Source organism: Cricetulus griseus, chromosome 8, assembly GCF_003668045.3.
Source record: "Cricetulus griseus strain 17A/GY chromosome 8, alternate assembly CriGri-PICRH-1.0, whole genome shotgun sequence".
Lineage (NCBI taxonomy): Eukaryota > Metazoa > Chordata > Mammalia > Rodentia > Cricetidae > Cricetulus > Cricetulus griseus.
In genome coordinates, this window is record NC_048601.1 from 51,010,412 (window position 1) to 51,027,463 (window position 17,052).

General features: G+C 45.3%; 1 protein-coding gene and 1 long non-coding RNA gene across 2 annotated transcripts in view; one reads left to right on the forward strand and one right to left on the reverse strand.

Annotated features, from left to right (window-relative positions):
- Adamts9 (ADAM metallopeptidase with thrombospondin type 1 motif 9) overlaps nt 1–17,052 on the forward strand; it is a 156,391-nt gene that overhangs the window by 134,868 nt on the left and 4,471 nt on the right. Inside the window, exons 33-38 of the mRNA XM_035448871.1 lie at nt 864–996; nt 1,553–1,647; nt 1,751–1,845; nt 1,938–2,071; nt 4,117–4,208; nt 9,902–10,006. Of these exons, the coding sequence (XP_035304762.1) occupies nt 864–996; nt 1,553–1,647; nt 1,751–1,845; nt 1,938–2,071; nt 4,117–4,208; nt 9,902–10,006 (654 nt within the window). The remainder of the gene's footprint in view (nt 1–863; nt 997–1,552; nt 1,648–1,750; nt 1,846–1,937; nt 2,072–4,116; nt 4,209–9,901; nt 10,007–17,052) is intronic.
- Nucleotides 628–15,250, reverse strand: LOC118238568. Its single transcript, XR_004771137.1, has 3 exons — nt 15,207–15,250; nt 13,971–14,716; nt 628–2,120 (listed from the first exon to the last, which is right to left on the reverse strand). It is a non-coding gene; the product is annotated as an uncharacterized LOC118238568 (long non-coding RNA).

The following is a 17,052-nucleotide window of genomic DNA, read 5'->3' on the forward strand; positions in this document are numbered from 1 at the left end:
TCTGCAACTTGGCACGGCTGATTGGAGGAGAACAAGCAATCTAAATCCAAACAGCTGACAGTTCACCTTGCTTCTTCCCAGGAAAATGCAAGTTGTCAAGTTTTGTGCCTCAGTTTCTTCATTTATAAAATGGAGCTCTAGGAAGATGATTTGAGTTGATACATAAAAAGCACTAGATGATTGTGATCATTTTTATGTTACATTTTGCTGTTTTCCCTGCATCTTTACTACACTTTTTTTTTTTCCAACTAGCCTTTGGAACCTGGCATCTCGTAAGGGTTGCACAGGAAGCATTTTAGCTGCTTCCATTGTGGAGGCCCCTACACTCTAGCCTGTGCAGGGAGAACTTTGTTTACTCGGGACACAGAATATTCTGAATTAAGTCTGTCTAGAAAAATCACTGTCACGGTCTTCTGGCTTTGGGCTAGGAAACTCTCAGTCAAAAGTGTGTAATGTGGTAAAAGTCATGAGGGTTTGAATGCCCTCTCCATGAGGACCGTGAACAAATTCCTTCACATCTGAGCCCAGATCTTCCATCTGTAAAAACAAGTAACGTGAGTGCTATCTCACAGGGTTATCATGCGGTTTAAATGGGAAGGGGGAAATGTATAGCTACATACCATGACACACGTGTATAAATGCTTTATATAGGATTGTGTGTTTTACAGATATAATATCTATATACATATATAATGCTTAAGTACATATATGTGAAGCTTAACACAACAGCAAGTCGTGGTATAAGAAATCAATAAATGCCAGCGGTGTGTCGCACAGCCCCAGGGCTCCAAGCTTTGTGTCATGATGCTTACACCTCCCAAGTTTAAGAGCCACTCTTAAACTGACTCTTCTTTGCCTTCCAGTGCTCAGTGTCCTGTGGCGTGGGAGTCATGCATAGATCTGTGCAGTGTTTAACCAACGAGGACCAACCCAGCCACTTATGCCCTGCCAATCTAAAGCCGGAAGAACGAAAAACCTGTCACAACGTTTATAATTGTAAGTTGCTCAACCAAAGCCTTCTTTGTTCACCATGGAGAGCAAAGCATCTCTGTTCATCTATTTGTCTGTCTTCTTTAGAAATGTAGTAATTGTGTGGTGTGTTTGGGGCAGGGTGCCTACACTTTCATGCTCAAATTTTTGGAGGCCAGAGATTGATCTCAAGTGCCCTTCCTCAGTCACTCTCCACCTTACTGTTGAGACAAAGTTGCTCACTGAACCTAGAGCTTACTGATTCACCAGACTGGCTGGCCTGTGGACCTCCATTGTCCTTCTGTCTCCCCTTCCTCATCTCTGAGATTACACAATGCACATTCACAGCCAGTTGTTTTGTGTATGTGTTCCATGGCATCAACCTCAAGTCTTCATGTTTGCCTGGAAAGCGCTCTACTGACTGAACTATCTCTCTCTCCTTGTCTCTCTTCTCCCTACCACCAACCCTCTCTCCTTTTAATCTATCCACTGGCCAGTTCGCACAGGCAGCGTGACGTATTCTGTTGGTAGATAGTGAACATCTGAGGTGCTTGCACCCATTTTGATGATTTGTGCTTCCTAGGCGAGTTACCCCAGAACTGCAAGGAGGTAAAAAGACTCAACAGTGTCAGTGCAGATGGTGAATATTTCCTGATTGTTAGAGGGAAACCCCTAAAGGTGAGTGTTGAAATCATTGTTTACAGAATGTTTTCACAGTAATCTCTGCTCCCATCGCTCTCTCTGAGTGCCTCTGTTGAGTTCTTCCTCGTGTTTCTTGCAGATATTCTGCGCAGGAATGCATTCCGACTATCCCAAGGAGTATGTGACTCTGGCCCATGGTGACTCAGAGAATTTCTCTGAAGTTTACGGGCATAGGTAGGAGGCTCAATCCCAGAAGAGCGTAAATGCCTAGAGATCCCTAGAGAAAATTTTCCCATTCTTACCTCAATCCTGTCGCCATTGCTTAGGTTGCACAACCCAACAGAATGTCCCTATAATGGGAGCCGGCGGGATGACTGTCATTGCCGGAAGGATTACACAGCTGCTGGCTTTTCCAGTTTCCAGAAGATCCGAATCGACCTGACCAGCATGCAGATCATAAGTAAGTTCAGCCAAGCATCCTTCATCCTCTCCACTTGGGGACACAGGTCCTGTGAGTGCGTAGATACAGAAGGGAAGTCACATAGGGTGACCACAGTCCAGCAGTGACAACTCTGCCATATGCTTCGTATGTCAAGGCTTTGTCCTTTCTGTTCAGTGCTGAGTTCCGGCACCTGGAGTGTGCCTGGCATAGGTCAGATCTCTGTCTGGTTTATGTTGAGTGAGGGAAAGAAAGAGATAACTATTTGCTCATGCAAGTTTCACCAATGCATGTTGGGGCTCAGGGCAGCATCATAGTTGGCATGGCTTTGGGACTGGGACCTTACGGATGTGAAGGGGTTAGACACCGAGTGTCTATACAGGGAAAACAATAGAGCAGAAAGAAGCTTCTAGAGAAGAAACAGCAGCTAGGAAACAGTAGCAAAGTCATTTGTAAGACACATTCCCCCTCCAGATGGCTCTCCCCAGCACAGAGCACACACACATAGGCAGAAAACTAATTTTATCTGATTGTTGATTTATGGAAGAAAAATGGCTTCGGAATTACCTTTTCTAACAAGCCTGCCCATGGCCTGATTTCACACTCTGGCCAGCACTCTGGTTCTGCTGGGCACATTAATCACTGGAGGGGGGTAAAGACAGCTAAAATATCTAAACACATTCTCTTGAATAGAGGAAGAACAGAAAAAAATGAAGAATTAAATTTTTGCTTATTAACTTTGCACCCATAATATTACCCTGGTTTCCTCTTGAGTTAGATTAAGTGGGATTTGCACTGAGATAGTTTTTATTTGCTGTCAGCTATACAGATTAGGGTTATATGCAGTGGTTCTGTGGTTTCTTTGTTGAGAAAAATGCCCCAGCTTTAGCTCATCAGGGGTAGGACTCATGACCCTGTCCCCAGAGCGACCATTGCCTTTAAATCCTACTCCACTAAGGACTTATAGGCAGTTAAGTTGCTAAGGGAAGGAGACACGTTTTCTTCAGTAGTGTAGCCATGGAAATAACCCTTCACCTATATTCCTGTAAGTGACTAAAATGAAACTTACTGGGTCTCACGCGTGCACGCATGTGTACACACACACACACACACACACACACACACACACACACACACACACACACAAAGCACAAAAGATATGAAAGTTGGGGAAGAAGAGGTTGAGTGGGCATGGGAGAAGATAATGGGGTAATGAAAATGATCAAAAGATACAATGTGTGTGAAAGTGCCATAACTCACTATTATGTGTAATTAACATATGCTAATGAAATCTCCCAAAAGACCCCAGCAAAGAGCTACTGAAGTGCCCAAGGATGCCTCTGCTTAAAAAAATGGGAGTTCCCCACAAAAAAAAAAAACCTGCCGGGTGACCACAGCCACCATCTGCAACCCCTCTGCAGCTGGATGTTTATCCTGTGCATTTGAGGAGTGGCAACAGGGTTAGAAAACAACTGTGGCTCAGCACTGTGTTTAGTGGCTTTACCCTCACTTTTAACTATAAGCTAACCCCGAACTTGAGAAATTGCCATTAATAATTTCAAGATGTGTGTTCTAATTGTTCGACATTCTGGCAAGAGCAGGGCCTAGGCCACAGGAGGACAGAGGAAACTTGGGGATGGCCCCTAAGTGGCTGGAAAGACTTCCCTGGCTTCTTGCCCTGTCCTTAAGCCATGGAAAGCAGGGTAGCAGGAGGTTCCCCGTGCTCAGTCACTGCACTTAAGTGATTTCCTATTTATGCAGGAATCAGTTCTAAGATCATGTTAAACCTCCTTTTGGCTCCCATACTCTGTGGAGACAGACAGTCAGTGCTGATAAAGCCCAGGAAGAGAAGCTCTCAGAACCACAAATGTGATGGGGGAAACAGCAGCACATCTGGAACCATTTGCTCACTAATAATTTGAGTTATTTCTTTCTCTCCCTTTCCTTCCTCCTCTTCTTCCTTCTTTTCTCTTCTTCTCCCATCTCCTTATTAAAATCCTGTCCCTTCCATACTTGTCTCCCCCTGTCTTTCTTTCTCTTCCTTTAACCCTTTCCCCACTCCACAGCCACTGACTTAGAGTTTGCAAGGACAAGTGAAGGACATCCTGTCCCTTTTGCCACTGCTGGGGACTGCTACAGTGCTGCCAAATGCCCGCAGGTATGTCCTCAAGCCTAGCCTCACCCCTCTGCACACCCTGCTTCTGAGGCCCCTCTGTCCATGCGTTCCTATAGTTAGGATAAGAGGAGCTGGTAGGGGGACAGTTAGGCCGCATTGCTTCAAGGGCCTCACAGATGCTTTTGGAGTCTACCCCAGGAATTTGACTCCTAAGAAATGCTAACAGCTACAGGCATAATGTCTGTGTTCAGCCAGATGCATCAGGTGTCATGGTCAAGACTTATGAACAAATCAGATGTTGGATGGCAAAGACTTGGTTCAATAAATTATGAATCAATAAATGGATACTGCAGTCAGTAGAATGTTGGTTAATGCCATCAACAAAATTTATGCTTTGTAGCATTTTCCAGTTTCTGTGGTATAAATATTCTCCCTGTGATTGATTTAAACTCTCACCAACAGTATGTCACTAAATGGGAAGAGATGGGAGAATGACTCCCCCCCCCCAAAAAAAAAAAAAACCAACAACAAAAAAACCTATATGGAGCCAAGCCTGGTGGTATAGGCCTGAAATGTCAGATACTTTGGAAGAATGAGGCCGGAGGATTGGCAGTCCAAAGCCTATCTGGGCTATAAAATGGGTTACAAACCAGCTTGACAACCTAGCAAGTTAGACTTTACCTCAAAAAAGGTTACCTAGCTTGCATACCAAGACCCTAGATCCAACCCCCAACACCCACCCAAACACACAAAGAGAAAAATATTACAAGTGAGCCTCAGCATGCCAGTTTGTCATTATAAATTCTGATATTACAAAATATAGAAAAAACATATATGGGGTTATGGAAGAGAAATCAATGTCAAAAGTATAGCATGCCACACGATCCCACTATGTTTTGGGTTGCTTTTCAGTGTGTGTGTGTGTGTGTGTGTGTGTGTGTTGTGTGCTTGGAATTGAATTCAAGGCCTCTTGCATGGTAAACACTTGCCATACAGCTGAGCTACACCACCAGCCTCTGTTTTTCTTAAATTAATTTTTTGAGAATTTCTTAAGTACTGTATTTACATCCTTCCCTCTCACCTGCACTTTTAAAATGTGTATTGATAGAGAAAAGATCTAGGAGATTTTTAAATGTCAGTGGGGTGTTTTATGGTTTTTAACTAAATATATATTAGATCTGGAAGTCTCAAGATTGGTAAGGCATACCTGGGCATCCTCTGACTACTTAAATGTTGGACCTCTAGAACCGTATCAGCAAATGAGCTGCCAATTCTTTTCCGCTTACTCTGAGCCAGATCATATCTGTGTTGCTGGAAAGTCACCATGCCCAATCCCAAGGAACCCATCATCCATGGGGAGACTAGAACATCAACAGCCACGATACGATATTCTAAAAGTCCCCTTCGCCTGGGACTTGGGGCTCTGGGGATGTCTTGATCCCATCTGTTAGCTCCACGACAGATGTATGAAATTTGCAGTGTTCGCTCCAGAAATGCAAGCTAAGCGTCTTCACCTCTTCCTGCCCATTCTACAGTCATAGGCGTGCTCGCCTCGTCCAAGCCTTTGGGGAAATGCTTAATTTTCAAGTGTTACTCAGCCTGAACTAATTTTGCAAAATGGCCAGTAGCTTTTGCAAGAAGCTTCAGCACTTGGAGTGTAGACAGGAAAACATAGCTCACTGTTTCCTTTGGTTGCCGTGCGGTTTTTGCAAAGCTGCCGTTAGAGGGCGCTGGATTTCCCCACTTGTGGACATTCAGAGGTTTGAGCCTTGGAGTTGGCGGATACATCCCGAATCCCTGGCCTTATCTCTGAAGAATAGTATTTGTCCCCAACCACAGTGTCCTCCAAGTGCTTTGTGAGCCTCAAGGTTTAGGAGAGCATCAGAAAACATTTTAGAGGATTGGCAGGGGCGCCCTGTGGAGAAAGAAGAGCAGCAAAGGGCATAATGGCTAAAGGGGGTTTTTCTCCATCACCAAGGAATTCTAAAGGTTTTCAGCACAGTCTCTTTTGGGCGCAGATGGCTCCAAGCATCCTGTCATTGTGGCTTCCATTTCAGTGGCTAAGGCTGACCCCGCCCTGCCCTTTTCAACTGTCTCAGAATTTTCTCGTTTCTGTGTGCATATCCTTTGGGAAGTTAATTCTTCAGTAAATGAAGAGTAATTTGTTTTCATTTATTTTAATAACTCAGCGACGTGAGCTCATTTACTAAACTCTGATAAGAAATGATTGTTAAGTGGGAAAACTCTATGCCAGGAAGAGGGTTTCTATTTTTCCCTCAGCCAGTTCTTCAGACTCTATTGGGTTCCTTCAGGATTCCTTAAAAAAAATTATTGAGCACTGACTGTGCTTATGAAAAATGTGAATTTTTTTTTTTTGTTGATTCAGTTTTCCAAGGAAGGTTTCTAGGCAGCCTGACTAGGTGTCGTCTGCAACCTCGGGTTTGCATTGAAATTAAAGCAGAAGGATTCTGGATGATGCTCCGGCTGAACCTCCCTTTCTTCCTCTCCACCCTTTGTCTTTCCTTTAAAAACTTAATTTTCAGCACAAGAAAATTCCATGAACCATCTCCTTAATAGTGGACTAGAATATGGCTTTTATCCTGACCATGGTAAACTCAGTATTATTTCCGCTGACACTGAACCAGTCACTCACCTTTCCTGAGAATTTTCTGTATTTCGGGCATTATGCTTTACATTCTTAAGGCACTAAGACACGTTAGTCTTGGGATGAAATTCTGACTTTTCCAAAGCACACAGATTTCTCAGGACAGGCTGGATTTTATTCCAAGCTATCGGAATCTGTCTCCACTATGGTAGCTGTGTCTTTCTCACCCTGCTGCCAGACAGAGTCCTGCCACTGCACCCCTGTTGGACAGGAATAGGATCCCTGAGACCCTCTCCTGCAGACCTCTGTAGAGCATCTAGCAAGTGTATAACTCTTCTTTCCTGTCCCTCCCAAGTCAAGAGTCAGTGGTTACAAGTCTTAGACCTTGTAGATGCCAAAGACAAGACTGTAGGTGCAAATACATCCCACAACAGAGACAGAGAGACCATCAGGTCTTTTCTTCTCCGGGTACTTAGGTTTTAGAGTGCCAGTCAGCTAGGATGTTTATGGAAAGTGTAGGTCCTTCAACCAGAAAATTCAGGAGAACAAGAAAGACGACCTTCAAATGTGCCCCCCTGCTGAGAATATGGAATTAAAAGATTTCAAGGAACATGCTCAGTCACAGAAGGCCATAGGGGGCATTGTGAGGACAAGAGCCAGGTCGGTAGCATCTACCTTCTGAGAACTTCAAAACCAAAGTAGATCAGGCATTGCTTCTGCAGCGAGACAGAGGGGGTGGGGGCAGGTGGGAGGGGGAAGTGAGCCGCCCCTATGTATGGGGGGTCCTGCCCTTCTTGAGTAGCAGTGACCATGAGATAAGGAAGTGAGTGACCAGTGGAATCTTGGCATGACCATATGCACACCTGCACTCTCAACACTCCAGAGGCTAAAGCAGGCAGACAGAGTTCCAGGCAGCCTGGGCCACAGAAAGAGACTTTCTCTCCAGACTGTTTTGCTTTTTGTTTTTTAAAAATTAGAAGGGCAAACAAAACAAAAAGGCCAGCAACAGAAAACTGTATGAGGCGGCTCGCATGGAAGTCCCAATGGGTCATATTCACAAACACCTTGGTATTGAGGCCACTCAGTGTAACAACTACTACTAACATCTACACAATATAGTCATTAAAAATATCTAATAATACCTCCTACTGTCTGCCAGGCAAGGAGTTAGGTGCAATATGGGGCAGGGGCAGGGGGACTTCCATCTGATAACCTGCTTTTCAAAAGTTTGATCTTATTGATGGGTCTGGGAAGTAAGCCACTTGCTTACAGTCCACTGAAGCAGATACAGGAGGGGGTGCTGTGGAATGAATCCATCTTTTACCTCCAAGATCTCTCACTCTCAGCACTTTGGACCTGTGGACCAGGGCTGGGTAGTGATCTGTCAGGGACAGAGGCTGTCCTGTTAATTACAGGCAGTCCATGGAGTCTTCGGTGTCCACCTGTTGCATAGACTTTCTGGGATGTCTCACATTGCCTGCAGACATCACCACGTTTCTTCTGAAGACATATCACCCCCACTGTGACCACTGGCTGGTCACCCCACAGAAACCTGCTTTGCACCTCAGCTCCAGAAGGGTTCACAAGTCTTATTTGCTCCTATTTAAGGAACAGGCAGGAAGAAAATCCCAGAGCCAGTTGAAGACCTAGGACTGCCAATAACTAGTAGAAACAGAAAAGTAATACTGAGCCTCTCCCCTAAATAATTATGTTTAGATAAGCAAAGAAAACACTTAGAAAATGCAGGAATGAGCTGGGGATGGAGGCGCATGCCTTTAATCCCAGCACTTGGGAGGCAGAGGCAGGCGGATCTCTATGAGTTCAAGGCCAGCCTGGTCTACAGCGTGAGTTCCAGGACAGCCAAGGCAGTTACACAGAGAAACTTTGTCTTGAAAAACAGAGAGAGAGAGAGAGAGAGAGAGAGAGAGAGAGAGAGAGAGAGAGAGAGAGAGAGAGAGAGAGCAGATATGATACTCACATTTTTTTATTATAGAGAGTGGTATTTCTATTATGTATCAACCACATGAGATTTTATTTGTTAATTTCTCGAGTTTTTTGTTTTTGTTTTAAGGCAGGGTTTCCCTAGGTTAATGTAGATGGCCTGAATCTGACTGCCATCCTCCTGTCTCAGTCCCCTGGGCATTGGATCACAGGAGGGGCCACCACACCCAGTTTATGCGTGGCTAATTTCATTTATTCCTCACTAGAGTCAATGAGGGAGGTATGTTCATTACCTTCGATTTTATACGTGGACCCAGGGAGATCTTGAGAGGCTGGGATATCTCTCTGGGATCTAATCACTGCTGAAGGAGTTAACTCATTCATGCCAGGGTTTGGTTGTGAGTGGCACCTCTTTTGCTTTAACGTTTGATAAAGCTGCGGGTTCTCAGTTTTGGGACATAACAGTACTGAGATCGGAAAGTGCCAGTGATGAAGACGGTTTTGAAAGAGAAGAGAGACCGATACACTGAAATGGTTCCTTAGAGATAAATATCAAAGCGCCCCGGCCACACACCCTGGCAGCATTTGGGAATCTGTCCCCTGAGTAGGGCTGGGGGAAGTGGGTAGAGAGGGTTGGGCTGGGAGCTTCTTCAGCAAGCCAAGCGCGCCCTCTTCTGGCTGCTCTGGGAAACGCGCCTCTGCTTTGAACTCACACCCAGCGGTGCTTGGTACACACTGTGCTTGCTCTTCGCCCCAGGGAACTGGAAACCCAGGAAACTTTGGCAGCTAGATCTTGTTAGAAAAATTACACTGTGCCATTTTGGTCGTGAAGGAATCTGATAATTGTGAGCAACATCAGGGTTGCTGTGCTACGGAGGCCGACGGGAGGAAGCTGTGAGGGGGGATTTAGAAGTCAGTAAGAGATGACCCGGGCTCTTACTGTGTTCTGGAGGGAGTTAATCGCCTGCGGCCCTGGGTTTCACCATCTGTAAACATAGTCCCTACCTAGAAATCATGAATGTAAAGTGTGTGGCTCTGACAATGGAACAACAAAATACCTTCAACAATTAGTGGTCATCAAAATTAATAACACCCCTGTCCTTATCAAAGTGCCTTTAAATGTGTCAGCTTTGCTTTGTTTGGTATGTGGCGTGTATTGAAAGTCTTTTGTGCTGGCCATGTGTTCCAGGGGCGTTTTAGCATCAACCTTTATGGGACGGGCCTGTCTTTAACCGAGTCTGCCAGATGGACGTCACAAGGGAACTACGCCGTTTCGGACATCAAGAAGTCTCCGGTAAGACTGCATATCGCTTGGGGAATGGGGGATGGACCTTGCTTTCATTTTATGAATATGATGGGTGTGTACTGCAGGAGCCAGTGCGCTTTCCCACTCTTCAGCCCCCCACCCCCAAAGTGCCAGAGGGAAAAAAAATAGAACATAAATACAGGAAGGAGTGACACTGGGGTGTCTCATCGCACCTGGTTGGAGCTTTTCCCACCTAGTAAATGCTAAGCTGGCCATACCTAATCAAATGTGGTGGAGGGGAGGGCCTCCAGAATACACACAGGCTCCAACGTCTTTACTAGTTAAACGTAACTCACCTAGGAAAATGATATTTTGTTCTGTTTTTGCTTTGTTTTGCTCAGAAACAATTGCAATTCCAAAGGGAAGAGGTTATGGGGTGATATTTTCAGGGAAGTTAGGGATACTCGCAGCTTCTACAATAATCCACTTTTGGGCCACACCCTGCTTCCAGAGCGCAAGGCATGTCAGCAACACCCAGGGCGTGTTAGAACGCAGGCACTGGGACCTGGTCTGCTGGCTCCTGGTCTGTAGCTGAACAAGCCCCAAGTGGTTGACAAGCCCAGAACAGCCAGAGAATCACCCACCACGTGGGCAGTGGTTTAAGTGTATGGTCTGGTCCCTCTGACCAGGCTGTGTCTCCATGACGACTTTTTATAGACAGTGGGGCAGAAACTCCCTCTCCCTTCCAGCCCTTTCATTGAGTTCTCAGACAGGTGCAAGAGTCCCCTGGAGACATAAGCCGTTTCCCCATCCCTGTTCGGTTCTGCCTGCATATATGATCCCAGTGGGCCCAGAATCATGTGGCCAGAGCTGCAAGCTAGAACTGCAAGGCAACCGTGAAATGGTTTTCTGCTGTTTGTTGACGCTCCTATAGGATATTTACATATTTTCGTACAGTCTGTCCCCAACTAGGGGAGTATGCACTTGTAACTTCGGCAATGGGGAGAAGGGAAGGTGCTAGGGGGAATCTTCACTTTAAGGCCAGCTCTGGCTACCAAGCTAAACCCTGTCTCCAAACCCCCAGTGCCACAACTACTGATAAGTAAAGGTAATATGTGCTTATCTGAAATTCATATTTGAGTAGTGTCTGTGTTTTCTCTTGCTAAATTTGGCAGCCCTTTCAAGCGTGCTGCCCGGGGCTTAGAAGCAGAGAGTGAAGCAGCAGTGTTCAGCCTGCAATGCTGCAAAGCCCCAGGATGAGGGAGGGTCCTGTCTGACTTTCTCAGGAAAATGTTTTTCCTGACCCCCTTTGAAACTTCTGGAATTCTATCTGCATCTCAAGTCCTGATTTCACCACCAAGCTAGTCAGGGATGGCCACATTGATTGCTCACGATTTAATCATAAGCATTGCCCTCCCACCAAGAGTAATATTGACAGTTGAAATGGCATAGCGACCTTTGACTATACCCTGATATTACGGTATTCTTCCCCTACCACTCCCCCAACCCTAGATCTAGAGTGAAGTGAAATTAGTACGTTTTATTATGTTCGGTTTTTGACATGGGCAATATGTCTCAATAACCAAAATTGAAATTTTTAACTGTTTAAGACATAGTTGAATGAAATCAATTCTGCTAGACTATCTCAACAGTGAAATTTTAGCCAAAAGCTAAAAATAACTAAGGACTGTGGTGCCATCTTATGGACATGTTGAGTACTGCAAGGCTGTTTCCCACCCTCTGAGAATTTTCCCTGAACCGCTGAATCTGACAATTGCCTGTCAGCATGGTTTTCTGTGTGTCTGTCTGCTGCGGGTTTTGTGCTTGTGTGTGTGCGTGTGAGTGTGTGTGTATGTTTGTGTGTGTGCGTGTGAGTGCGTGTGTATGGTGTGTGTGTGTGTGTGTGTGTGTGTGTGTGTGTGTGTGTGTGTGTGTGTGTGTACATATGTAGAAGATAGAACTGCAGGCTTCCTACCTATTGGCTATCTAGACCAGTGCTGCTGTTTTAGCTTTAGAGCAGCACCTCCTAGAGGTGATCCATGAAAACGGACTCCCAGAACTGTTATGGTTGGAAAAAACTACAGATGATATTCTCTTCCTGAAGAACACCTCCTACCTCCAAGACTCAGGCATCGTCACAGAGGAGGAAGTGGAAACCATGTAAGAGCCACAAGGTGTGAACATCTGCAGGGAACGTGCCTGAGTTGCTCTCCACAAACTCACAGTGGCTGTGGCTACATGAGCAGGACCTGTACATGCTTAAAATGACCCAAAGCCCAGCATGGAGGGAGGAGGGGCTCATGACAACCCACACCAGCATGAGATGCTATGGGAAGTTGATGGTTGTTGGGAAACAGTCAGTTTCTTCCAGGATGCAGCCTTGAGAGGCTACCTGTGTGTCTTTGACCTTTGCATACATATGCAAAGACCCATATGCATACATACAGGCAGCTGCCAGCAGAATCGGTGGGTTCCAGAAAACAGAGGGAGTAAACTTGAAGTTGGGAAGGAAATGTGATGGAGGGGTCAGGAAGTGACCGGAAGGGAGGAGATGGGGAGGTTTGATCAGAACACATTAAATGAGTATGTATGGCTAGTAAATAGAATGCTTTTAAAATTAAAACAAAATTTTAAAGTCATAGGAACTTTAGCTTGTTGATTGATGATAACAGTAAAATCCATTGGCAAGAAATCCCTGTGACCTTATTTTAAGCAGAGTCCTCCAGAAGAGGCAGGTGCTGTAGTGTCACCAGCAAGGCTCCATCAGCCATCGTGGACCTTTCTTTTCTTTCTTTTTTCTTTTTTCTTTTTCCTGTTCTTGGTACTGGGATCAAACGCAGGGCCCAGCCCTTTCTATATTACTGAGCAACACTCTGAGCCTTCAAATGTCCCAATCTGTCTAGAAGAATCCAAAAATGTATATCCCTAATGTCTTCCAAGGTGATGCCATATTCCCAGTCAGTAAGTACAGTTTGAAAACCTCTGCCCTAAGTGAAAGCAACCCGATTTTCACATTCACACCTTTAATAGAGCCACATAAGCAGTTCTGCAAGGAGCATGCTGGGAAATGTGTGACATTCCACTCCCAGTCAATCCCCCAGCAAGAAAGCCATGTTTCCCCAAGCCAGCTTGGGAATAAAACATTCTTCCTGATCAAAACTAAAAGAAAATTCCAGCGGTATGGACTAAACCTGGATCTCTAGTGCCATTGAAAGCCAGAGATGCCACCTCACCCCTAGGGACAAAGTTCCTTGTAAACTTTAAAAAGAATCCTGACACCTGTCTTTACCTAAAACAGATCATGCCTGTCATTCAAGTGCTGTGGTTCCCTCTTGTGCTTTGATGACCCTCAGTAGATGCCTGAGACCTGGGGAAATACTGAAATCTAGCTACACTGGCTTCCCTCTGTCTGTTCATTCCTATGGCGGCTTAATTTATAAGTAGGGCACAGTAAGAGATTAACAACAACTTCTAATAAAAAAAGCAATTCTAGCAATATATTGTGAACAAAGACGTGTGGATATGTGCTATAAAAACACCCTGCGCTCGCCTCATCTTGTGATAATGTTACACATGATGCCTACATGATGAGGTGAGCGAGCAAGGGCTGTGATGGTGTGTTGGGCTTGAGCACAAACTGTGATGTTATGTTGGGGATGCTCTGAGTTACTAAGGAGCAGGTGTATGTGCCATGGGCACACTGGACAAATGATTGAGTCACTACCAAGTGGGGTAGAGCATGATAGTGAGAAATGTCATCATATTCAGAGTAGCATATATTTAAAACAGGATTTTTTTTGGGGGGGAGGTGTTCTATGTAATATGTTCAAGCTACAGCTGACTACAGATAAAAGAAACTAGGCTGATAGATACAAGGCTTCCAGAGCTGCTCTTTGTTTGAAAACTTACATGCTGACTCTGGACTCTGCCAGCTTAGATGAGACAAGTGAGTGAGAAGGAGGGTCAAAATGTTCAGGCGTCAAACTGAGGATGCTGGCAAAGAGGTACGTACCTGATCATCCTCCATAGTGGGCTCTGTCTGGCTGGCAGCGGGGCAGTCACTGGCTGTGTAGTGAAGGCCCTCCACAGCCGCTGAGAAAAGAGGCATCCTCCATCCATACAGGAGGTCCCCCATACATACAGCGTGGGCGCTCATCGACATCGTCTCCTTGGGTTCTTGTGGAAGCAGGCAGACAGCAGGAGCATAAGCAACAGCCGCTAACGCTGTGGCATCTTCACAGTCTTGTGGCTTCCTGTTCATTTGCTGAGGCAGCCTGGCTGCAGGTTGAACCTGGGGAAGCTGTCCACACCCCACATCGGACTTCCTCGCCAAGGCTTATTTGGAGGGTCTGATGAATTCTCACTGTTTCAGCTTAGATCCCTGCCCAAGGGCTAAGTGGACGGGAGCAAGACTGGCACAGAGGTGAGGAATGAAGGAAAATGTCCGAGTTCTGAGTTTGGGTGCCAGGAACATTCTGGCTCCCTCAACTGCAAATATGCCCAGGGCATGAAAGGGCTCTTCAGGCCTGATCAGAGTTCTACCATAGACCCGCTCACCATCTTCAGGGCTGCCTGCCTGGTGCTCTTCCAGGACAGAGATCCCGACTGGGTCTTCGGGGCCAGGCTGTTGGAAGAGAGCACACTTCTGGCTGGTTGGGATTGGTGCTCAGGGTATCTTCTGCCTTCCTTATGGGCCTGGGGGATTTTAAGGCACAGGAAGCCGTTCTCTGGGTCTGCCATCTCCCAGGATTCCTTGTGCTATAGAAAGAATTGTAAATCCAATCGTCACTTTATAAAGCAATGAAAGGTAGACTTTCAGCAAACAGGCCTTTCCTACCTCTGCATGCCTTTTAAACAACTGAGTTAAGAAAGGAACATACGTGTTTGCACATGCGTGTTCATGGTATGGTGGACTGCCCTCCAACCTGTGAAAACCCACTATTCATCAAGTACCTGAACCATTCTACAGACCTGCAGCATGGAGTTCTGTAGATTCACATTCTCTATGCATGCACATTGTAGTCTGGACATTTCTATGGAAACCGTACAATGTCTACACTTCTATCTGTATGTTCATAGTTGTCTGAGACTGTATTTGGGGAAAATCATATGTGCTGTGTTTTATAGGAAGTCTCAGAAAGAGTTAGTTTTCCATGTCATCATCTTAACCCTAACATAAAGTGGGAAATTACCAATACGGAGTCAAGTAGAAATAGAACAGTATTTAATAGGTAAAAGCCTTACTTACAGAGCAACCTAGCCAGCCATCGTGGCAGCAGTCTGTACAGCCAGCTGAAAAGTGAAACTGAAAGTGAAACCCAGCCACCTGAAACTCTCACTCTACGTCACCCTGACCACACCCTCGCAGGCGTGGTCAGGCACACCCCTAAGCGGGCAGCTTTTCCTACACTAACATTTCATTTTAAGTCCTAAAACTATGTCTCTAATTGTTAATATCTATGGATTTTTCTTAACAAATCTGGGCCTCCCTCCCCTTCCACTAAAGACAGGCAAATGAACATACTGCCATCAAAGACAGGACCCTCCCTAAATCACAGGCACGAGCTTCCCCAAACACTATCCCCTGAGAAAAATTAAAGGCTTAGTGAAAACTGAGAATGCAAGCTATGCCTAATGAGACAGTGAGTCATTCACTCCATTTATATGCAACAGTTGGAGCTATTATTAACAAAATATTTATTTAAAAGAGAATTAGACTGAATAAAGAAATAAAAACCAGAGTATCCTTGCATGTCAGTGAGGGCTTCTGGCTCCTTTTTTTCCTGGAAGCAGCTGTCTCCATGGCAGCCATGTTCTTACTGTGTGCTTTTGTTTTGTTTTCAATCTGGGAACCGCTGGGATGCTGACATGCTAGGACCATCATCAGCATCATCTGAGAGTAGTACAAGCATAGATAATTTAGCTTAGCTCCACTTCTGTCTGTTTTGCCTAACTTAGCACAGTCTCAGGGGAGGAGATAGTGTGACTGCTGTGAAGACAATATTAACTTTTTTTTTCCAATTTATGACTGCTCCAGTCTTTTCTATTCTGTGAAGAAAGGCTGTGATGGAGGTCCTCATGAAATTGCTTTGTAATAACAGAGAGATATAGTCAACAAAGCACTGCATTCAGTCCCCAGAATCCACATAAAGTAGCCAGCTGGGCGTGGCAGCACACACTTACAATCCCAGCACTGAGATGGGCAAATCCCTGGGCCTCACTGGTCAGCCACTCTAGCCTATTTGGTGAGTGCTAGGCCAGTAAGAGACCCTGTTTCTTCAAGTATGGAAGGATACCCAGGTCCCACACATGCATACAAACCACATACACACATATGCACACACAAATGCCTCTGTGATAACAATAGCTAATACTTGTTCAGCACACAGGTTAGCAGGAGTCCTGTGCCAATGGCTGATGTGTGTCATTTCACTACAGTATGTGGAGAGACCTGTTTGCCCATTTACAGATGCTCCCAAATCCTCGGCTTCCAGGGTTTCTTTAAAGAGGCTGATCCCAAACTGCAACCAAAACAAGGTAACCAATGCATCAGTAATTGAAAGCTCTACAACCAAAACAAAGTAGCCAATGCATCAGTAATCCCAAACCCTGCAACCAAAACAAGGTAGCCAATGCGTCAATTAATCCCAAACTCTGCAGCCAAACAAAAGCAACCAATGCATCAGTAAAGAGGCCATGTCAGCTGCAGACCTGTGTTCCAGAGCCTTTCCCTAGATGGACTGGGAGAGTCTGGGCTTTAGCTTTGATGATGCTGAAAACAGGCCTAGTATGTCAGCATCCTAACAGCCACCAGTCCTCTGCTTACAGCTCCTAACTGGAGAGCCAGAGACTACAGCCACTACTTCCAGACCTAGGGCAGCACTCAGGAGCCAGGACCAAATGGGTGATGGGAATTACTTCCCACATCAGTCACACCCAAAATCAAATGCATGAAAAATTTAAAAAGAGAGAAAACATTTTGTTCTCTAGTTTTCTTGTTGACAGTGTTTTTTCTTTCTTGATCTCTCCTCCTGGACTCCTCCTTCCCGCCCTAAAAAAATAAAAAATAAACAAAACGAAAAACAAACAAACAA